At 36.9% G+C, this 24,692-nt stretch overlaps 1 protein-coding gene across 2 annotated transcripts in view; it reads left to right on the forward strand.

Annotated features, from left to right (window-relative positions):
* The window catches only part of PHIP (pleckstrin homology domain interacting protein), a 168,684-nt gene that overhangs the window by 121,304 nt on the left and 22,688 nt on the right, over window positions 1–24,692 (forward strand). Inside the window, exons 20-29 of one of the 2 annotated variants that reach the window (XM_066358978.1) lie at window positions 270–384; window positions 5,825–5,965; window positions 9,265–9,341; window positions 12,831–13,062; window positions 16,366–16,485; window positions 19,209–19,316; window positions 20,349–20,473; window positions 20,604–20,686; window positions 23,631–23,742; window positions 23,927–23,988. In XM_066358978.1, coding sequence (XP_066215075.1) covers window positions 270–384; window positions 5,825–5,965; window positions 9,265–9,341; window positions 12,831–13,062; window positions 16,366–16,485; window positions 19,209–19,316; window positions 20,349–20,473; window positions 20,604–20,686; window positions 23,631–23,742; window positions 23,927–23,988 — 1,175 coding nt within the window. Of the gene's footprint in view, window positions 1–266; window positions 385–5,824; window positions 5,966–9,264; window positions 9,342–12,830; window positions 13,063–16,365; window positions 16,486–19,208; window positions 19,317–20,348; window positions 20,474–20,603; window positions 20,687–23,630; window positions 23,743–23,926; window positions 23,989–24,692 lie in introns of both variants that reach the window. The other variant, XM_066358977.1, reaches the window with a different exon arrangement.

The following is a 24,692-nucleotide window of genomic DNA, read 5'->3' on the forward strand; positions in this document are numbered from 1 at the left end:
ACTTGGTTTGCCAAATAACATATCAGAACTGATAGTATCAAGTTCAAGTAGTCAAAGTCTGCCTTTACAATGTTTCAGTCATTTAATGCCAGATGTCCAGAGCATATAATCTATGAATTTAAACTCAGAAATCTTTATCACATGTCTCCATCTGTAAAGAAAAAATTTAAGAGTAGCATTTCCTCCTGACACCTGATATCTTTTTAAGTGATAAATAAGTTATAAAATTTCTAAATTAACCTGAGTGGCTTTTAATTCTCTTTCAGTAGGCAAGAAGAGTGGAGAACTGCAAAGGGAGAAGAAGAAATAAAGACTTACAGGTCAGAAGAGAAAAGAAAACACTTCACTGCTCCAAAAGAGAGTAAAATACCCACTGTCTCAAAGGTAAATAGTAATTGTTTTTGATGTGTAATACTTGCTTCATAAGTATAATGACCATTTAAAAACCCTTTTGTAAACAAAAATGTCAACATTGTAAATAGGATATTTAATTAATGAAGTAAAATTAATATAGTTACTCCATGATTACCTCTTTGTGTTATCTATTATACCATTTAAAAAATTTTTATTTTATATTTCTTGTCCTCTAGAATACATTTCTCCAAATGCCAATTTTTATATGCCTGTTAAATCTAATAAATTGTATCAGAATTTTTTTGTGTGTGTGTGACAGAGACAAGGAGAGAGAGGGGGACAGATAAGGACAGACAGACAGGAAAGGAAGAGAGATGAGAAGCATCAATTCTTCGTTGTGGTACCTTAGTTGTTCATTGATTGCTTTCTCATATGTGATCTGACCGGGGGGCTACAGCAGACCTAGTGACTTCTTGCTCAAGCCAGCGACCTTGGGCTCAGCTGGTGAACCTTGCTCAAATGAGATGAGCCTGCGCTCAAGCTGGCGATTTCGAGGTCTTGAACCTGGTTCCTGCACGTCCCAGTCCAATCAATGCTCTATCCACTGCGCCACTGCCTGGTCAGGCTATATCAGACTTCTAAGCAAGATCTTTTTTAGTTCTGTCATTGGTTTCATACTGTAAAACACTCTTGTTTTTTGGGTTTTTTTTGCTGTTTTGCACCTATTTGTTTTGTAGATAATTAAAGTCAACTGTGCTGCTATAAATTATAGTGCTTATTTTCTCCATTAATAGGTAAATTGTCTCTACTAGTTTGCCCTGTTGGTTTCTCTGTCATCTTAATCTGAAAAAAGTTGAATCCAGTAATTTTGTTTGTCGTGTAATAATCTGGGAGAGCTACATACTTACCTGCTTAAGTGCCAAGGAGTCACAATTATCAATTCTGTTATATATACATACATATATATATATATATATTTTTAAATCCATTAGCATGAAAGCTTCAGAGCCTTAGAATCTGAAGTTGAGGAAAACTATATAAAACAAAGCTGGGATTTTTGACCCAGCTTTGTGCTTCTTCCTCTTTTGGGTTTTTTAAAACTAAATTCTATTTTTCTAGAAATTTATTTTCAGTTCTGTGACTCTTCCCTTTAAAGGACTCAAGTAATCCTTTGCCATTTTGTGCTTTCTTTTATTAAGGGTGTCATGCATGCCCTGGGATATTTAGGACCCCCCACATAATACCTGTTATTATAATCAAATAATTTTTTGTTTTGGGGAGTTTATTGGTTGGTTGTTGGTGGTGGGTGGGTGGGGGTTATTTTTTTTTTAATGGTGGCTAGAAAGCATATTCTTTTCTGTATCCTTTGCTCAGAATCCAAGAATATGGAAACATAAACTCACATAATGATTGTAAGTTGTATTGCTACAACTTTTATGAATAGAATAAGGTATTATCTATTAAACAGATACATGCAACTTTGTATCTTAATAGTGCTACTTCAAAGACATTTTTAGAAAGAAAAGTGCTGTGTCACAGTTATTCATAGTGTCCCTGGTTACAAAATTGGAATAACCTTAGTGTTCATTAGTGGAAGAAAGGTAGCATGTCATGACATCTGTATTTGCCCTTGGGGTATTTATTATACAGCATTTTTGAAGAAATGAGTTAGAGTTTACTCCATTATCTTGGAGAAATGCTCATGATATATTATTGTTAAGTGTAAAAAGCAAGTAGAACAGTAATGTTTCTAGTATGACTTTATTTCTGTTTTTCAAATTTTATAAGAACAGAGAATGGTTTGAAAGCATGTATACTAGGCTACTGACAATCACAGATGTACAAATTATTAGAGGTCATCTTTCATTTTACAGTTGCAATTTTTTATTTTAATAATAGAGGATACTTACTATGCAGGTGGGAAGTACAAATTAATATAGAAACTGTTTAGAAAGCAGTTATAAAGTTGGTTTTGGGCAGTAGCTTTGGTCCCTAAATTACAGTGGCTTTAACAACATGGATGTATATTCCTCTTTGATATAAAAGCCTCAATAGGTCCAGACCTGGTATGATATCCTCAATGTTGAGAACTGAATTTCTTTAATTTTTCTGCTCCTTTTGTGTGTGAATTTGACCTTATGCCTGAAGATGTCAGCATCCTCATTTAAGGCTGTAGGATGGAGAATCAAGTCAGTGAGGAAGGTGCAGAGGGCACATATGCTCTACTGAGGAAGGTTCTTTGAAGTCATTGCTCTGCAGCATTGTGCCAGGTAGCCTGTTGGCTGGAATTTAGTCGCATGAAATTTTGACAAAGAAGTTTTGATTTTTATGGAAGAAAGGAGAAGAGATATTGGTTGACAAAGTTTTCCTTGACTACATTATTTGAAGCATTAAAAATGTTTGTTCTTTGACTTTAAATTTATCCTAAAGAAATATAAAATTGTTTATAAAGCTTTAACAATAGAATAACAATTTTTAATGAAGTAGAATTCAGTAGGTAAATATATTGACGTTAAACGAAAGCAGCAGTGTATTACTTTCTCAACAAAGGATTAGTCAAAATTTGAGATTATAGTTGAACAATTTTCTTTTTTATACCATTGCATATTTCCTAAATTTTTATAAAATTACCAAATCATGTAGTATTTCTTTTAGAATCTGTATGGAGTAAATCTTGTATGCTTGTACTGTATGAAAATGTTTTTTATTTTCTCTTGGCCATTACTAATAGCTGCCCCAGTAAGGTAGGGCTGAAGTACAGAAAAGTTTCGGTGACCAGGCTGGTTGTAGGGAGTGTGATGGTGGGTGGAGGAATATGAATGGTTGAATTCAGGTTGCAATTTTTATAGGTGTTGAGATGCACACCCCCTCTTACACATCCAGAATCATTTTTTAGAAGTACAAAGCTAGACCTAGATTTTTAGTGTTTTTCTTCTCTCTTTCCCCAGTGCTACATTACTACCTAACAGTGAAGTCAGAGGTGGGTGGGGAGCCAAAATACAAACAAACTTATATGCTGTATATATGGAAACTAATGGAATGCACAAAACATGTTCAAAATAGTATATTCTCAGAGAGCTGGGCGGGGATATTGGAAACTTGATGTAACAAGCAGTTTTGATGATGTTTTTCTATTAGAGGTAATTGTAATGAAACAAATTGAGAACTCAGTGGACAGGTTGAATAAGAGAATATAAAACACTGGAAAATGAGTTGGTAAGCTGGAAAGTCAAGTTGAAAAACTCCCTCCAAGTGTATCAATAACATATAAACTAATGGAGAGAATGAGGGAAATGTAAAAAACATTTATGTAATATGTATATAGAGTTTGTGAGATTAGAAGTAGTATTGCAGTATTATTTAGTAAGAGTCTGCAAAGAGGCGAAAATATTCAGAGGAAGGAAAGAGTTTTAAAAATAATGAACCAGGTCTAACCAGGTGGTTGCACAGTGTGGATAGAGTATCAGCCTGGGCCACAGAGGACCCAGGTTCAAAACCCCAAGGTTGCCAGCTTGAGCACGGGCTCATCCAGCTTGAGCACGGGCTCACCAGCTTGAGTGTGGAGTCATTGGCTTAAGTATGATATCATACACATGGCCTCATGGTCACTACTTTGAGCTTAAAGATTGCTGGCTTGAAGCCCAAGGTTGCTGTTTTGAGCCCAGGATTGCTGGCTTGAGCAAGGGGTCGCTGGCTCTGTTGTAGCCTCTACCTCTCACCCCACCCCCGTCAAGGCACATATGAGAATGCAATCAAGGAACAACTAAGGTGCCACAATGAAGAATTGATGCTTCTCTCTCTCAGGGGGGAAAAAAAGAAAAGGCATTTCCTAGAATTAACCTCTGGTGAATGTTCCAAACAGGACATTATTGTGAGATTTGAAAACAGCTAAAACAATATTCTGAAAGTTTCTTAAGAGAAAAAAAAATCATCTTAAAATTAACATAAAATGTTAACAAAGTGGACTCCACTGAGCCATTATACAGCCATAAGACGTACAAAAAAAACATCAAGGAATCAGAACCTAGATTAAGAAAATTGGCTACAACCTCTACACAGTATCACATGTGCTAATTTTTGTTTAGAATGGTGACCACATAGTGGAGCCAAGGGCTAATACTAACAGTTGATTCAGGGGAAGGAAAGTTATCTGTAAAGATGACAATGCTGGTGGAACCATGTTGCTTGAAGCTCTGGTTTGCATCCTGCAATCAATTCATCCATCCTAGGGTATCTACAAAATTGATTGTATTGGTACTGTTTCGTGTCATGCAAGAGCTAGTGTTTTTAAACTCAGCATGGTGGTCACCTTTGCTCTACAAACTTCTATAATGAAATAAAGTCTGTTGAAATGCATCACGAAACGTTTAGTGAAGTTCTTCCTGAGATCAATTGGGCTTCAATATTAAGAATGTGTTAAAGATGCTTTTGGTACTAATGTGGTTTGTGGCAGCAAAATAACCCACCAATGAAATCAGGTGGTTTCATGGCTCAGTTTATTATCCTGAACCATCCAAGCTAAATCAGTGCTGGCTATGCATCTGTGCTGGATTGTCACACAGCTGACATTGCTTTGAAGTTTGCTGAACTATAGAGGATTGGTTGCCTTCCTGGGAAAAAGTTGGAAATGGCTCCCAAATTCTTGAGATTTATTGGTGCAACTATTGTTGATATGGTTCCTGGCAAGACCATGTGTTGAAAGCTTCTTTGACTATCATCTGGGTCGTTTTGCTTTTTGTAACATGAGATATATAGTTGTGGGTTTAAATCAGTAAAAAAAAAAAAAAAAGCAGTGGACAGTAAGGCTGTTACAGCTGGCAAAGTCACCCAAGTCTGGCCAGAAAGCTCAAGAGGCTAAATGTTTATTATCCCTAGTACCTGCCACTCTATCTTAATGAAACGGTAGAAGAACATCTCAGAACTCTTGTGACATAGAGACAGAGGGGGAGGGACAGACAGGAAGGGAGAGAGCTGAGAAGCATCAATTCTTCTTTGCGGCTTTTTTGTTTCCTTAGTTGTTCATGTGAGCCTTGTGGGGGGGGTTGGGGGAGGAACATCGCAGAGCGAGTGACCCCTTGCTCAAGCCAATTACCATGGGGTTATGTCTATGATCCCACGCTCAAGCTGGTTAGCCCACACTCAAGCAGGCAACCTTGGGGTTTCGAGCCTTGGTCCTCTGCGTCCCAGTTTGATGTATTATCCACTGCACCACTGCCTGGTCAGGCTAGAGTTAAGAAATACAACTTTTACTCCCCACCAGGCGCAAAATGGCTCCAGTTGCAGTGGAGCAACACCCTCTAGTGGGCAAGCCAGGTGGATCCTATCCTGGTCAGGTACATGTGGGAGTCTGTCTCTCTGCCTCCCTGCTTCTCAACTTCAGGAAAAAAAACAAAAGAAATAATAAGTACAACTGTTAAAGTAAAAAGCTAGCTCTTCAAGCATACTGTAAATAAATTTACTGTTTTTCCAGAATCATGCACATGAACATTTCCTGGATCTTGGAGAATCCAAAAAGCAGCAGGCAAATCAACACAGTTATCGTACAAGATCTGCATTGGAAGAGATTCCTAGACCTACGGAAGAGATAGAAAATGGCACTAGCTCTTCAGATGTAAGATCTCAACACATTAATAAGTTTCTATTTTCATTTTTGTTTTTTAATAATGATTTTTATCATTTATTGACATATTTACAGGTATAGCTGAAATACGGTATTTTCAGATCCTGAAATTATATTTCTAGCTTCCAATTACTGAAGACCTACTATATATATTCTGGGCTTGGCACATATAATCTCAGATGTACAAAATAAATTTGTATGAATTATTACCATTTTATATATATGAGGGATCTGAGGCTCCAAGATGTTTAGATTACACATTTACCTAATTTATATGGTAGAGCAGGGATTAAACTCGAGTTCCTTTTACTCTAAAGCCAAGCTTTTTAAATGGTACCATGAAGCTCTATTCTTAACTATAATATTTGACTAATAGGCATTTAACAAATTTGGTTAGTTTTTAATCTCTGCACTGCTATATTGTTAGTTTTCTGAATGCAATATTTAAAGTATTCCTTATGTATAAATATTTCCATAAATATAATTTTTCCTACTAAATTAACTATTCTTTCAGCAAAGGTAATCAGTTTGTAAGCACAAATTAATCTTATTCGGCACCTACAACAATCTCCCCTCTCTCATTCTTTTACTCCCTCCCCACAGTTAGGTCAAAGACTCTATGGTTGACTACTGTACATTTTTAAAGCTTTGTTGTATTTTATAATGTCATACATGTATGGAAATTCTCTGAATATATTTTCTATTGACAGGGTAGTATTAACTCAAACTGATAGTATTCTAACCATAATTTAAAAGTTAGTGTCTGGTGGCTTTAGGTCTTAGTATGGCCAGGTCAAAATGATATGTCCAGTCTGGTAAAAAGACCAAATTTACTAATTACATAAACTTGACATATGACAATTTAGATATGCATACAAAACATAACATACATGTAGACGAATTATTTGCCTTAAAATGTTTATTTTTGGAAGACCTATAGTATGATTCTTTAAATATTTTTAGAAAATACTTTAAATATGATTTAGCTTATATGAAACAGGTATTTTCAAGTACATTTGTTACATAAGAAAAATTTACTCAATTCTTCATTTGTTTTCAAACTAATTTGTTTATGCTTTACCATCCTTTTAGAGCAGTTAAATACATTTCTAAAGAAATATATTGAGACCAGAATATTACCTTGGGCACAGTGTATTATTTAATGGGAAAAAAATCCTTGTCGCCCTGTCCGGTTGGCTCAGCGGTAGAGCGTCGGCCTAGCGTGCGGAGGACCCGGGTTCGATTCCCCGCCAGGGCACACAGGAGAAGCGCCCATTTGCTTCTCCACCCCTCCGCCGCGCTTTCCTCTCTGTCTCTCTCTTCCCCTCCCGCAGCCAAGGCTCCATTGGAGCAAAGATGGCCCAGGCGCTGGGGATGGCTCTGTGGCCTCTGCCTCAGGCGCTAGAGTGGCTCTGGTCGCAACATGGCGACGCCCAGGATGGGCAGAGCATCGCCCCCTGGTGGGCAGAGCGTCGCCCCATGGTGGGCGTGCCGGGTGGATCCCGGTCGGGCGGATCCCGGTCGGGCGCATGCGGGAGTCTGTCTGACTGTCTCTCCCTGTTTCCAGCTTCAGAAAAATGAAAGAAAAAAAAAAAATCCTTGTCTTTTGGGTTCAAATATTTGTACTTCCATATAGTGACTATTTTGTATTTAGCAGTGTGTTTCTTTACTCTCCCTCTTTAAAGAAGTAATATACTAAAGGTGAGAGTAATCAGATCATTTGTTTAGATTTTTTTGGTTATATTACAGAGATTTAAAAAAACAGTATTTGGGTAGATTTTCATTTTCTTTTTTTTTTTTTTTTTTGTATTTTTCTGAAGCTGGAAACGGGGAGAGACAGTCAGACAGACTCCCGCATGCGCCCGACTGGGTTCCACCTGGCATGCCCACCAGGGGCAAAGCTCTGCCCACCAGGGGGCGATGCTTTGCCCCTCTGGGGCGTCACTCTGCCGCGACCAGAGCCACTCTAGCACCTGGGGCAGAGGCCAAGGAGCCACCCCCAGTGCCCGGGCCAGAGCCACTCTAGCACCTGGGGCAGAGGCCAAGGAGCCATCCCCAGCGCCCGGGCCATCTTTGCTCCAATGGGAGCCTTGGCTGCGGGAGGGGAAGAGACAGAGAGGAAGGAGGGGGGGGGGGGTGGAGAAGCAAATGGGCGCTTCTCCTATGTGCCCTGGCCAGGAATCGAACCCGGGTCCCCCGCACGCCAGGCCGATGCTCTACCGCTGAATCAACCGGCCAGGGCCGATTTTCATTTTCTATCATTTGGTTAAAATAATACCAGAGCTGGAGTAGTTTTTTCTTTTTTTGTAAGCGAAAACTATTTTAAAAATAATAATATAATATAAAAGTTTTTAATTTTAAGCTCCCCAAATTTTAACAAAGGCCCAAGAGGTAAAAATTGATTTTCATGTCAGTTATAGAATTTGATGTCCAATCTAGAAGATAAGTTGTTGCATGAGGCTTCTGAAAAACAACAAGCAGAATACAGTACAGGATGCGGCAGAAGTAGGTTTATAGTTGTGAGCACTTGAAACAGAGTTTATTCTTATATTATTATTTATATTGTTTTATTTTCCATATGAACAACTGTAAACCTACTTTTGCCTCACCCTGTATGTTATCTAAGAGGTTACCCTGAATCCAATAGTAGTTAAGTAGTATATCTTTAGATAAATTTAAGTTTGGACACATTTAATAATTACTAAATACATTGAATAAGTTTTTATATAAAAAATATATATAAGGCCTGCATTTTGCAACTAGTATTCAGGTTTTAATTTATTAATTAATATATTTGTTTATTTTTCTTTTCCAAGTGAGAGGAGGGGAGATAGAAACAGACTCCTGCATGTGCCCTGACTGGGATCCACCCGGCAGCCCCCATCTGGGGCTGATGCTTTTTGCCCATCTGTGGCCATGCTTGCAACTGAGCTTTTTTTAACACCTGAGGTGGAGGCTCCACAGAGCCATCCTCAGTGCCCGGGGCCAATGTGCTCTAAGCAGTCCTACCATGACTGATGGAGTGGGAGAGAGAACAGGGAGAAGGGGGAAGGGTGGAGAAGCAGATGGTTGAGATAGTTGTTTCTCCTGTGTACCCTGACTGGGAATTGAACCCAGGATAGCCACATGCCAGGCTGACATTCTACCACTGAGCCTACTGGCCAGGGCCAGGTTTTAATTTAAATATCCTAATTTGATTGGTAACATTAGATAATACTAATATTTTCTGCAATCATAGAATGCTACTTTATGAAATTGCATAATAAAAATATATATCCAATATATCACAGGAAGCTGAAGTTGTTGCTGTCAGTGGTGGAACCTCTGAAGAAGAAGAAAGAGCATGGCACAGTGATGGCAGTTCTAGGTAATTTGATGAATTTTTATTTCTCCAAATGTAATATAAACTCTTTAAAAAGCTGAAGGTTCTTTCTTACCAGTAACATTTTTTTAAAGTTTCTTTAAATTAAAAGTTGCTTCTCCTCCAGAGATTTTTTTGTAGTTGTCCAAAAATTTGGTTTTTTTTTTTACGTTTTCTCTAGTAGGAAAAAAAAATTGGTTATTGCAACAAGATCTGTAAAATGATGCTTTTAACTTTATCTTCCTATTTTTTTTATTTATTTATTTTATTTTTTTTATATCTTTCTTGAAGCTGGAAACGGGGAGAGACAGTCAGACAGACTCCCGCATGCGCCCGACCGGGATTCACCCGGCTCGCCCACCACAGGCGACGCTCTGCCCACCAGGGGGCGATGCTCTGCCTCTCCGGGCGTCGCTCTGCCGCGACCAGAGCCACTCTAGCGCCTGGGGCAGAGGCCAAGGAGCCATCCCCAGCGCCCGGGCCATCTTTGCTCCAATGGAGCCTTGGCTGCGGGAGGGGAAGAGAGAGACAGAGAGGAAGGGGGGTGGGGGTGGAGAAGCAAATGGGCGCTTCTCCTATGTGCCCTGGCTGGGAATCGAACCTGGGTCCCCCGCATGCCAGGCCGACGCTCTACCGCTGAGCCAACCGGCCAGGGTCTTCCTATTTGTTTTTTTATTGTTACATGTTGTTATTTTAATAGTGAAGTATAAGTTAGCTTCATTGCTGGTTTTGAGAAATATTTGAGCATTAAATTATGAAAGTAATGAGACCACGGATTTGTTGAATGCTATTAATATTTTTTCTAGCAATGAGAATAAACTTTCTTTTTTTATGTTTTTATTTTATTTTTTATTATTTTAATTTTTTAGGTGAGGGGGGGAGGTAGTGAGATGGACTCCTGAATGTGCTGTGACCAGGATCTACCCAGCAACCCCATCAGGGACTGATGCTTGAATACCCAGCTATTTTTTACCTCTGAGCCTGATGTGCTCCATTTGGTGCTGTCTTTAGCACCTGGGTCCACACTGGAAATAATTGATCCACTGGCCGTGGGAAGGGAAGAGAGAGAAAAGGAGGAGAGATGAGGTGTGGGGGAGAAGCACATGGTTGCTTCTGTGTGCCCTGACCAGGAGTCGAACCTGGGATGTCCATATGCCAGGCCACAGCTCTATCCACTGAGCAACCAGCTAGGGTCTCTTTTTCCTGTTATCCCCCTCCCATTTGACCATGTAAGTGAGGAGTTTTTCAGCTCCTTATACTAGTAGTTCACATTATTGCTACAGGGCTGATGTTCTTGGCTGACCTTGTACAAAGGCCTTAGTAGCAAGGAGGAGTATAAGCTTTTGGAAATGGTAATTATGGTTAATGCCTTGTACTTACTTTCTGAGAGTGGTAGCTTTTAAAATAAAACTACTGAAGAAACCATGAGGTGAGGGTGTAAGAATTCCTTATATCATTGTTAGAATCTGGGGCTTTCTTATTTTCACAACAGTCATTTCCAATTGTGGTGTGCAAGTGCCCACGGTTACATCTGGTAGTTTTCTGCATTTGAAACAGGGCAATGAATAAAAACCTTTTTTGGCTTTAGCAGTTGCAGGCAGTGTTGTAAAAAAAACATGGGTTATCTGGCTTATAGTTAGGTCTAGGCTGGCAGGAGAAGATTTTCTAGGAGTGCTGAGTGCTCCAGAGAGTAGCACCAGTCAGGTGCTATTTGCAGGGACCATGGCTGGAATAAGTGTGATTAAATGCTCTTAAGTGAAGACAGTCTATTCTTGGATAGATGTTCTGTAGATTCATTCCTATGCATCCAGAATAGTGTCTGAAATTTTTTAAATTTAAGTTCTCTAAAATTATTTAAAATTTTAAAATTGAAGTCATGAAATTATACTAGAAATCTAGTTATTATTTGAATTTTGGTGATTATTCTTGGGGAAATAAGAGCTAAATGCCTATAAAATACATTGGGCCAAGGGTAGAGGTGGTGGTAGTGGAATAAAACTGCAGAAAATTCTGTCTTTTTAGGACTTACAAGGAATTTTCTTAGAAGAGTGAGGTATGTACATCAGTAAGTCTGGGCAAGTAATTATTGATTTTAATAAAGTATAATTTAGACTTAAGGCATTTATATTTGCAAAACTGTAAAATCGAGTAATATTTTCATGTACTAAAATTGAAACAGAAACAAAGGTAACTGGATTAATTATTTTGCAACATCAGTTAAGTAATTAGGTCTATTAAAGATAAACTGAAAAGAAAGGGCAAACATAGTTGGTAGTGAGTGATACATAAAATAATAAGGCTTGGAGTTCTCTGAATCATGGTATGCTTTGAAGAATAAGATATATGTAAATGCTAAGTATATTTTACAAGCACGGCCTTCCCACTGGGCAAGAATACATCTGACCCTGCCAGTTCAATATTCAACGTCTGTGAGAGCATTGGATTTCTCCATATCAGGAGCTCTCATCTCTCAGAAAAAGAATCTCTGTACCTCCTCTTCTCATTCTTGATTACTCCTGTGGTGTTCAGGTATATCTTTCTACCATTGCTAGAATTGAGAAAGATGACTCTGTTTCTTATTTTTGTATGCCCCACAATACTTTGAACATAAGGAGCATTCGTAAACTGGCCCTGTCCGGCTGGCTTAGTGGATAGAGCATCGGCCCTGTGTGTGGACATCCCCGGTTCAGTCTCTATTCAGGGCACACATAAGAAATGACCATCTGCTTTTCTTCACCTCCCCCCACCCCCCTTCTCTCCTTCTTACAGCCTGTGACTCTGTTGGTTCGAGTATCGGCCTAGGGTGCTGAAGATAGTTTGGTTGGTTCAATCATTGGCCTTAGACTGGGGTTGCTGGGTGGATCCTGATCGAGGCAGATGCAGGAAACTGTCTACCTCCCTTCCTCTCACTTAAAAAAAAAAAACAGGAGAAGAAGAGGAAGCACTCATAAATCAATTTTTGACTAAAATCTTAGAAGGCACATAAATTTGTTTCAGTTAAAACTGTGACCTTATTTATCTTAAATTTTCTTTTAGATATTTGAGTAAGATAGGCCCATAGAGTTTTAAGAAACTGTTTAGAACATGATGAGTTGAAAGGGAAATATTTTTAGTACATTAATATGTATTATTCAGTCATTTCTCTTTATTATAATCTTATGAATATTTATAAAACAAAGTCTTTGTTAGTGAGAGAGAAAGACAGAAAGGAAGGGAGAGTTATGAGAAGCATCAAGTCATAGTTGTGTCACTTTAGTTGTTCATACATGCCTTGATTGGGGTACTCCAGCTGAGCCAGTGACCCCTCGCTCTAGCTAGTTACCTTGGGCTTCAAGCCAGTGACCCTGCACTCAAGCTAATGACCTTGGGGTTTCGAACCTGAGTCCTCAGTGTCCCTGGTCTATGCTCTATCCACTGTGCCACTACCTGGTCAGGCAAACAAAGTCTTAATGTATATTTTGTGTATATACTTAATTTTTTTTTCTTCTTTTCTAGTGACTACTCCAGTGATTATTCTGACTGGACAGCAGATGCCGGAATTAATCTACAGCCACCAAAGAAAATTCCTAAGCATAAAACCAAGAAAGCAGAAAGCAGCTCAGATGAAGAAGAAGAATCTGAAAAACAGAAGCAAAAGCAGATTAAAAAGGAAAGGAAGAAAGTAAATGAAGAAAAGGATGGACCAATATCACCAAAGAAAAAGAAGCCCAAAGAAAGAAAACAGAAGGTTGATTTTTTTTTAATATAAATTAATGTTTTCTTAAGAAAACAGAGCACACACTTTAAACGTGAGTTGATGAACGTTAACATTGTTGAGTTATACCAGCAAATAGTAATAGAAAACAACTTGGAAGTATACAGTCGTAAAAAGTACAGCAGGTCCTCCAATAATGCTGTTTCATCCATTGTTCTTTTGCAGTAATGTTGACGTGATGCTATAGGAACTTAACTCTTTATATTAATTATCTCTTGTAAATTGGTTTTGTTACATGTCATTTCGACTTTGTTATAAGTCAGAGAACCTGTTGACAATAGTGAGGACTTACTGTATACCAAAATATACTTAGTTTATTCAAGTTTTAAATGTGAGAGTTTCCTTGTAGAATCAATTATATTATAAATCTGGAGCATTTAGTCTTATAACATGAGCAGATATTTTTTGACAACCCAGTGAGATTTATGTATATTTAAAAAATAGTGCTACAAACTAGACAGTTTATTAGTCTTTAAAATGCCTTTACTTTTTAACCATCCTTATATTTATTGCTGAAATATATAGAGTGCACAAGGGGAACATCACCTGGAATAAGAACAGCAGAACTTGTTATAGTTGAACACAAAGCAGATAGAATCTAAAGTAGGATACTACTTTTGTAACAGCCTTTATTAATTTATACAGTGTGTGAGGCATAATTAGACAATCCTTAGGTCAGTAGTAGTATTGGTTTGATTACTGTATATTTATAGTATAAATTACTATATAACTTGAGACAGGTCGGAGAAAGTAAGAGATAAGTATATGGAAATAAGATCTCTCAGATCTTAAGAAGTTGGAATTCCTTAAAAATAAGAGCTGTTTAACATTACAGTAAATGAAATGCAAGAGGCTGTAAAGTGAGTGAAATACAAGGGACATGTTTTCTATTCCCCAAAAAGCTGTAGTTTTTTTGTTGTTGTTGGTGGTGGTGGTTTTTTAACCACCAACAATGGTTAGAATTAAATATAATTGTTGTTTGTAGAATTAAATACTAGGGAGACCTTAAAGGGTTTCTGTCCCCAGAGAGTTTTGTCACTTTTAAGAATGCATTTGTTTTAAGTGTTTATTTTATCTGTCTCAGTTAAGCTCTTACTTGTTTCAGCTTCATAATTATGAATTACTTTAATTTGGATTATACTACCTACTATTCTTCTTGTAACCTCCTTTTCTTTGGGAAGGATTTACCAAGAATAATATGCTTTTGTCCACAGTTTTCTTTCTTGTCAGTGATGATAAGTGTATACGGACCCATTATTTTATGTGCTAGATTGGTAATAGCAAACTTATTTGGCCATGTATCTGGCTAATAAGATTAAAAAAAAATTTTTTTTAATCTCAAGCCAGTTTTGAACTTTAGAGATTTACACTGTGAGAATAAGATTTATTATCATAATGATTCTTGGCTATGCCACAGAGTCTTAACAGTGTTATTTTGTTCCTAGTTAATAGCCAACTTACCTGGCTTCTTATAGAGTTGTTATTCAAACCAACAGGATTTTCCTTCTGAGGGGAAATACTTGCTTAGTGTAATTGATAGTTCATACTGAGGCTGAAATTAATAATTTTCAGACTTTTACATTCTTTTCCTTTATTAAGTCCAAGAACACCTTTTTCAAAACTTTAACTTAAAACCTCAATATATATAAAACTGATAAAATCTGTGGCTCTAACTCTGTGACGTACTCAGTACAAACTAAAAGTGGCTTCACAGTAACATTTTGTGGATAAAATGCCTATTCAAGTATTATCTGACTTACTTAATATTGCAAATCTTACACATACAAAACTTAACTTTCTAAGTGTTCCTTTCTAACTTGTTGCACTCTGAGTTATCCTTTAAAAATGAAAGTCATATCTGATCACACTCTGACTGAAATTCTCCAATAGACCCATGTCACATGTAGTAAATGCCAGTCTTTCCCTCTCTCCAAAAGGAGAGTGCTCCTGATGTGTTTGACAGAGAAACAGGAAGATGTTAATAAATAGAAAAATGGATAATTGACTAGCAGCTGTAGCAATACCTGTTGGAAATAGTGTTCTATGATACCCTATTATGGTATTGCTTCTATTAGTAAGCTTAACATGAGCTCCATGACTGCCTTCCTTTTTAAAAATCACAAAAGAATAAAATTTAGAATCATATACTGTATAAACATTGAACCAAAACATATTTAATCATTACATGAATTTTCTCTGTTTATAAATAATACAAGGTTTCAAAGGCTCTTAGAAGTCCATTTTCCCTAAGGTGAAGGTTGTAACACCCAGACCATGATAGTCACTTGTGGGTGACCAACAAAGTTAAAAGGTTTTTTTCAGAGGCCTAGTTTTATATTTATCCACAAAAATTAAAAAGTAAAGGACCTGGCTTAACATTTTGTTTGGAAAAAATCTGAAGAAAAACTTTTTCTTAGAAGCTAATTGTGAGCCAAGATTATAAAGTGGCTACCTTAAAAAGAAGAGAGGAGCCCTGGCCGGCTAGCTCAGTGGTAGAGCATCAGCCCAGCATGTGGAGGACCCGGGTTTGATTCCCAGCCAGGGCACACAGGAGAGGCTCCCATCTAATTCTCCATCCTTCCCCCTCTTGTTTCTCTCTGTCTGTCCCTTCTCCTCCCACAGCCAAGGCTCCATTGGAGCAAAGTTGGCCCAGGTGCTAAGGATGGCTCCACGGCCTCCACCTCAGGCGCTAGAATGGCTCTGGTTGCAATGGAGCATCGCCCCCTATTGGGCATGCCGGGTGGATCATGGTCAGGCATATGTGGGACTCTCTCTGTCTCCCTGCTTCTGACTTTAGAAAAATACAAAAAAAGGGGAGAGGATTATTTTTGGCCTATGTAGAAAAATTGTACCCAGCCATGGAAACAGCTTCTGTGTCCTGTACTAATCAACCCATTCTTTAGTTGTTACTAACACAGTGTTACTAGAAGTTAAAAACAAAACCCTTAAATATACTTTGCTTTGTTACAAAGAAAGTTTATAAAATTGATAGCATTTTGAGCAGATGAGAGACTGCACTCAGCTTATACTTTGGTATATGTGGGACTATCTTGTCACTTAGTTTTGTTGTGAATGTTGTCTGTAGGGTTTTGGCTTATCTAGTTTTTTTTTTTTTTTTTTTTTTAATGCAATGATTTGGAGAGATTGAATACTATACAGCCATCTTTCCAGAGTAGATTTTTGATAGCTAAAGAATATATATTGTACCAATTTTAAAAGACAGATTGTAGATGAGTGCTTTTATGATCTTACTACTTTAAATGTTTTAAACCTTAGAGGTTGGCTGTAGGAGAACTAACGGAAAATGGATTGACGTTAGAAGAATGGTTGCCTTCAACATGGATTACAGATACTCTTCCCCGAAGGTGTCCATTTGTACCACAGATGGGTGATGAGGTACTTTTAAACTTTTAAAAACATCTTTTATTTCTTTCAAATAACTAAACATTTTTATAGCCCTAGAAACAGAACTTTAGAAGATTTCAGTGGTTTCATAAAGTATGTCATTCTGGATGTTTGTAGCTATGTTTGAAAAATACAAAAATGAGGGAAACAATCTTTTTTTGAAGCTGCTATTAATATTGCAATTGCAAATTAAGTATAGACATGAAATTTTTCGGCATTTAAAAAACTATTTTTAATAATAGGACTTTATTGCCAATTTTTCTTTTATAAATTAAATATACTTTTCTTAGCTTAAGACTTAAATGTGTATAGCATATTAAAGGAAAATGGAATTTGCCTGACCAGACAGTGGTACAGTGGATAGAGTGTTGACCTAGGATGCTGAGGAACCGAGCTTGAAACCCTGAAGTTGCTGGCTTGAGCATGGGATCATTGACATGACCCTGTGTTCACCAGCTTGAGCCCAAAGGTCACTGGCTTGAGCAAGGGGTCACTGGCTCACCTGGAGCCCCTTGGTCAAGGAACATATGAGAAAGCAATCAATGAAGAACTGAAGTACTACAATAACAAATTTGATGCTTCTCATTTCTCTCCCTTTCTAGCTCTGTCCCTCTCTTGATCAATCACTTTCGCAAAAAAAAAAAAAAAAAAAGGCAAAGAAATTCAGCACTTTGCTTTCATTTAATTTTATTTCATAAGTGTTTCATTTAAATACTTACAATTTTCCTTTTTTTTTTTTTTTTGTATTTTTCTGAAGTTGGAAATGGGGAGGCAGTCAGACAGACTCACGCATGTGCCTGACTGGGATCCACCGGCACGCCCACCAGGGGGCGATGCTCTGCCCATCTGGGGCGTCACTGTTGCAACCAGAGCCATTCTAGCATCTGAGGCAGAGGCCATAGAGCCATCCTCAGCGCCTGGGCCAACTTTGCTCCAATGGAGTCTTGGCTGCGAGAGGGGAAGAGAGAGACAGAGAGGAAGGAGAGGTGGGGTAGAGAAGCAGATGGGCGCTTCTTCTGTGTGCCCTGGCCAGGAATCGAACCCGGGACTCCTGCACACCAGGCTGATGCTCTACCACTGAGCCAACCAGCCAGGGCCTAAATACTTACAATTTTCATAACTTATTTCTCTGAACTGTAAAAATTTTATTATAATAGAAAAAGAAATATTTTATTTTGGGCCCTGGCTGGTTGGTTCAATGGATGGAGGATTGACCTGGTGTGAGGACATCCCAGATTTGATCCCTGGTCAGGGCACACAGGAGAAGCAACCATCTACTTCTCTTTCCCTCCCCCTCCTCTTCCTCTCTCTCTTTCTCTCTTGCAGCCAGTCGCAAGGTTGGCTCGAGCATTGGCCCTACGTGCTGATGATAGCTTGGTTGGGCCTCAAGTGTTGAGGATAGCTCAGTTAATTCAGACATCAGCCCTAGACTGGGTTGCGGGGATATCCCTGTTGGGGCACATACAGGAATCTGTCTCTCTATCCCCCCCCCTCACTTAAAAAAAGAAATACCTTATTTTTAAGAAAATGTGATTGGCTGCCACTTGACTATATAGTTTTGGGCTATGAAATGAAAATATAAGATCTTAGATCAGTATTTCCCACTCAGGGGTTCATATCTCCTTTCTTTATGCATAATGTTAAGAGACGGGGTTAGCTGGTATCCAGTAGCCGAGCAGTAAGAAATCAGGAATTAATACTGGCTTCTTTAGCCAAGCACACTAATCACATATAGAAAGTGGCAGGTGGTGGTTTACAATAAAAGAAGGAAAACAAAAACTTTATAATGCAAAAGTAACTAACAGTCTGAAGTAATTCATGAAGAGATTCTATTTGCCTAAGAAGTCTTGAAGAGCAGAACATTACCGCATTGTTGTCATTAATACAATGATAGATCCTAAGAGATCCTGCTGAATCAAGAAAATGCTTGATTATATTTTATTTAATATATTATTTCAAGATGGTCAGAAAGCGTGTAGTTGCTTATTGAATAATTTTCTTTCAGAAATTAGTCTTTTTCATTGTTAGCGCCTAAACAGGTAAGTCCTCATTTATCAGCGCCATTCCTTCATATTAAGTTTCAGAAAACTGAATAATGATATCAATGAATATAATGAAGGTATGCAGAATAATGAATGTCCCAAAATGTTACTAAAAATTTAATAACATTAAAAAATTCTTAATACTGTTTTTCTTAACAAGCTCTGTTTTTTAGTAATGAGAAGAATACTTGTATCAAATCACTGTGTTTAAATACCAGTTCTTCAGGATGGTAGTAAGGAGTCATTCAAATTGGACCTTTGTAAAATCAACATATTAGATGCTTTGCTGTTTTAATAAGGATAAAATATATGAGAGGATACATTTTTCACTTTCAGGTTCTGCATATGTATAAACTACTTGCTACAAAAGGAAGGGAACAATAAACTAATCATGATGCCCTACTTACTCTGTTATATAAAATAGCTTAACTCATTTTGAATCCAAAACTAAAGTGGTGAAACCAAGAAACAACTGTTCTTAAACCTCTTAGTCTATAACTAAAATGTTATTTTGAAAACTTTAGTTATGATTGACAGAAAAACTTGAGGAAAGAAGGAAAAAAATTAAAATATTTCAAGACTTTTAGTTCAAAGGATGTTAAATTCTTGCATATTAGGTTAAAGGAAACATATTCAAATTATAAAATTGTGACTATATGTATTACTTTATAGGTTTATTATTTCCGACAAGGACATGAAGCATATGTTGAAATGGCCCGGAAAAATAAAATTTATAGTATCAATCCTAAAAAACAGCCATGGCATAAAATGGAATTACGGGTATGGTGTTTATTATTTAAATAAATCAAAAATATATAATTATGGAATACAGAGAAAATTATAGTTAATAGTTTTAGTACAAGAAACTGTATTATGAAAATACCTTTTTTAACTGAAGCAATCTTAAGTAGAGGGTGTTAACATAAGAAACACAAGAGTGGTTCTGGCTGGTTAGCTCAGCGGTAGAGCATCGGCCCCATGTGGAAGTCCCAGTGTCAATTCCTGGTTAGGACACACAGGAGAAGTGACTATCTGCTTCTCCACCCCCCTTCCCTCTTTCTCTCCCTCCTCCTTCTCTTCCTCTCTCCCTCCTTCCTTCCTCCCTTGCCTCTTCTCCCCTTTCCTTCCCTCTCCTACCCTCTTCTCCCGCTCTTCCCTCTCCTCCCCCTTTTCCCCTCCTATAGCCATGGCTCAAATGGTTCTAGTAGTTTGGACCCAGGCAGTGGGGAGGCTCCATGGCCTTGCTTCAAGTACTGAAATAGCTTGATTGCCAAGCAACAGAGCAGTGGCTCCAGCTGAGCAGAGCATTGCCCTATAGGGGGCTTGCTAGGTGGATTCCGGTCAGGGTGTATGTGGGAGTCTGTCTCCCTGCCTCTCACTTAATAAAAAAGAAATAAAAATAAACACAAAGTTGACTGAATTTGTATACTCCGGTAGTTTAAAAGTTGGATACAAGACATAGTGAAAATTAGACAACATTAACATCTAAGGTAAACTCCATATTTGTAAATTTGGTAAATATTTCTAGATTTATCAGTAGTAGTTCAAAATTACTTAGAGGTCTAGACATCTGAGTGTTAGAAAACTCTTATTTCAGTAAAGTTTTTTTTTCTTTACTATTTAAAATTGAAATTTGCATACTATATAATACACAGATCTTAAGTATATATACCTCAATGAATTTTGACATATGCACAGAGTAGTTACCTAGATTAAGATTGAAATGAAGAAATGCTTTCTCAGTTATGTTTAGCAGTGTATTTTATTTATTTTGTGAAGAAGATGGTTTCTTATTTTCTCTATCTTCCTCAGGAACAAGAACTGATGAAAATAGTTGGCATAAAGTATGAAGTGGGATTGCCTACCCTTTGCTGCCTTAAACTTGCTTTTCTAGATCCTGATACTGGTAAACTAACTGGTGGATCATTTACCATGAAGTAAGGACTGTATAAAGAGACAATGGTTTTTTAGTATTTTAGATTGTTTTTCAAGATTCAGATAAATTTGAACTTCTCTTAGATATTTTTAGGTATGTGACCTAATCAGTTTATTTCTGTTTGTAATTAGATACCATGATATGCCTGATGTTATAGATTTCCTAGTCTTGAGACAACAGTTTGATGACGCAAAATACAGGCGGTGGAATATAGGTGGGTGAATTTAGAAATCATAGGCGTTTGTTTAGTCTTATAAGTGACTTAATATTTTTCATGATGTAGGAAAAGATAATCAGAAATTGTCTTGCCATTTCTGGGAATATTGATAGCAAAATACAGTATTGTGTCAGGTATTCTTTAAGTTTTTTTTTTTTTTTAAGAATGAAAATAACTAGTTGATGCTGAAATTCTATGCAATACATTTCTTAACTGTTGCAAGATTGTTTATAATTATTTCTTTAGCTATTTTATGTGTTGATTTAAATTTTTATCCAAAAATATTAATATTTCAAAATTAAAGCAAAAGAAGTATTGTAGTTCAAAATGTCTAATAATTTTTAGTGGGACTAAAGCTAAACTGACATTTTTTGTTTGTTTAACTCTGTTATGATCTTTAAAAATTAATATTGTAATAAAAACTCAAATTTTAAAATCCTTAAGTTTCCAGGCATTTAAGGTGCATTAATTTATGTACAAATGGCTGTGCTGTTCATTAGAGTATTTCTTTAAAATTTTATTTTTTTATTTTTTTTATTTAGTGAGAAGAGGGGAGGCAGAAACAGACTCCCTCATGGGCCCCAACCGAGATCCACCCGGCAAGCCCACTAGGGGGCGATGCTCTGCCCATTTGGGGCCCTTGCTCTGTTGCAACCAGTGCCATTTATTTTAGCACCTGAGGCAGAGGCCATGGAGTCATCCTCAGTGCCCCAGGCCAACTTGCTCTAACATGGCTGCAGGAGGGGAGGAGGAGGAGGAAGAAGAAGGAAGGAGGGAAGAGGGAGGGAGAGAGGAAGGGGGGGCGATGCTCTACCACTGAGCCAACCAGCCAGGGCCTTTTAAAAATTTTTGAATGGCCACTCTTTGTCATCTTATAGGGAGTTGTACACACACACACACACACACACACACACACACACACACACACCATCATCATCATCATGTGGTTTGGAAAGGGACATTAATTGATATATCACTCCATCTCTACTCCAGTGCCATTTAGGCATGATGATTTGTCTTGTTTGGGCTTAGTAAACTTAGAAATTTACATGTATTCTTTAAAAAGAAAAATTTGGAAAATACAGGTTACCAAGATTGAGATCATGGGAGAAAACAAATTATGTATCATTTCTCTAGAAGTTTTGAAAGATGTGTTCCACAAAATAAGGTAGTAAACCAAGATAATGGAGAGTGTTTTATAGTTTGAGCTTTTAGAGAATGTGGGAAGACAAGTATAAATGCAAAGAAAACTATTAAAGAAAAGGAAACAATTATACAAAATAATTCATGAAAGTAATTGTGTGCAAGTTGGCTTAGTAGCAAACAGTATTTACATAGTCATGGTAAAGGAAAACTGAATATGGATTAGATAAAATACATAGTCATGGTAAAGGAAAACTGAATATGGATTAGATAAAATACACATACCTTTTAATATACAATTGTATGTCTAGAGATCAGTACTTAGCATCTAAAATTGATGAGTGAAGAAATAGCTCTATACTCATTATTTGGAAATTTATAGATAAATTTCAGGAAGAAATAGGTAAACTTTTTTATTGGTTTTGATTATAATTTTGTGCATTTAATTTTTAAAAATTATGTGCATCTGTTACTTGATACAATAAATTTTATTTTTTTAAGGAATGCATCTGCCAATAAATTGTAGAACAAATATTTATGTCCACAAATATTCCAGAAATGGGCTGATAACAACTAAACGAAGAAATATGGCAAGCATTGGAGAAATCAAAGAGATATTTCAAATGGATGTACATCAGAATTTTTTCATTTGGATTTTATAGGCCCCTACCCCACCCCAGTTTTAGAGATTAATATCTCTTCTAAAGTTAGTACTTCTTAGTCATTTATTACTGAAGATAACAATAGTGGTGACCCTTTGTCCACAAAGGATATGTTTCAAGACCTCCCAGTGGATGCTTGAAACTGTAGATAGTATGGGACTTTATATATACTTTTTTCCTGTACACACATACTATGATAAAGATTAATTTATAAATTAGACATAGTAAGAGATTAACAACAATACATAATAAAATAGAACAATTAAACAACACACTAATAAAAGTGAATGTGCTCTCTATCCCTGCACCAGTGTGTATGTGTGCGTGTGTGTGTGTGTGTGTGTGTGTATGCACACATGTGCAAGCCAACTACTATCGACACTAACATGGGTAGTGTTTACAGTTTACAGTGTAAATATAGAAGAGAAAGGGATGATTCACCTCCCAAGCAGTAAGGCGTGGGATGTCACAAGGTTTTATCATGCTACTCAGAAAGGGCATACAATTTAAAACTTAAGAGATTAAATTTTTAATTCATTTTTTATATTTTTTCTGGTAAAAAATTAGAACTTAAATACTCACTTGTTCAATCACATGAAAATGTATTTGAACTCAAATCTTTCAGACACTAACCTATGCTCTTCAGGAGAAAAGTCAGTGAGTATAATGAAAGCCAAGGGAAGGGGTAAATGTGGCAAAAGGAAGAGTGGTTGATAGTTGTCATATGACAGAGAGAGAACCTGAACTTACTATAATAATATTCGGGGAAAGTAGTTTCTGTAGCATGACAATAGCTGAATGCAATTGGATAAGGAAGGAAAAAGACTCAAAGAGTGAGTTTATTTTACAAAGTTTTTTTTTAATTTATTTTGTATCTATAGGAAAGGGAAAGTATTTGTGTGAGTATTAAAGGTTAAGGATAATTGAGATGAAGGAAGGAAGTTTGGATTTTTGTTTGCTTTGATTTTGTTTTTAGGCTGGAGTCTTGATTGTTGAAGAATGTAGGTCACTTTTTAGGTATAACTTCTGGAATCCTACAGGTAGTGTAAGTATCTTAAAGTTATACTTTGGGAAAAAGGAGCAACAGCAGCAGCTTTACATTTCAGAATAATGAGATGGCTTTTATTCTTGTCCAGGGGACCGTTTCAGATCAGTCATAGATGATGCCTGGTGGTTTGGAACAATTGAAAGCCAGGAACCTCTTCAACCTGAATACCCTGATAGTTTGTTTCAGTGCTATAACGTTTGGTAAGGAAGTATTTGGTGTATTCTTGTCCAGCCTGACTTGCTTTGAATGTTTTTCCTATCTATTAGTAAAGTGATAGAGATACTTCTTGGAAACACTGAAGCAATTATTTTTATGATTCGATTTTGTTTAAAAATGCATTACAGTATTTAGATTTTTTAATAACAGCATTTTTCTTCCTTTAAGCTGGGATAATGGTGATACTGAAAAGATGAGTCCTTGGGATATGGAGCTTATACCTAATAATGGTAAGTGTATGATAGTCTTTTTGTATGTATATTATAGAATAATTTCTTAAATAAGAAATCTGATTTGCTAACTTGGTATTGCATAGGGTTGTTAGGAAGATTAATTAGAAAATATTCATTCATAAATATTTATTGCACATTAACTATTGACCTGGATTTTAGAGGCATAGCTGTGAACACAAGATAGACATGATCCTTGCCCACTGGAATTTATAGTCTTAACAGGGAAGATTTAAATTAATTGATTACAGCAAAATATGAAGTTGTTTATGTAATTATTATCTACTCCTAGAAAGGTGAACGCTTACGAGAAAAGATATTTTTATAACTCTAACAGAATACTTAGGTTAAAACTTTTGAGTGAGACACAGCATAGCTCTGCCATCTTCTGTCTATGCCATCTTGGCAAGTTCCTTAAAGTCTCAAAACCAGATTCTTAGGATTAAGCCTTTGAAATTATGTAAACTAATTCTGTATTGTTTGATTTTTTAAGAAGAATATTATTTTTACTATCAGGTAAGGTAAAGATTTTAAAAAACAAAAGGAAACAATTTGCTTGTGACATAGTAGAAATAACCATTTTTAAGTAGTCATGCTGCTATTGTTCAGCACTAGTTTTTTCTAGATATTATCACTTTAAAAAATTAATTCCAGGTTGTGGGTTGGATCCTGGGTAGGGCACATACAAGAATCAGCCAGTGAGT

The sequence above is a fragment of the Saccopteryx leptura genome, chromosome 1 (genome assembly GCF_036850995.1).
Source record: "Saccopteryx leptura isolate mSacLep1 chromosome 1, mSacLep1_pri_phased_curated, whole genome shotgun sequence".
NCBI classification, from domain to species: Eukaryota; Metazoa; Chordata; class Mammalia; order Chiroptera; family Emballonuridae; genus Saccopteryx; species Saccopteryx leptura.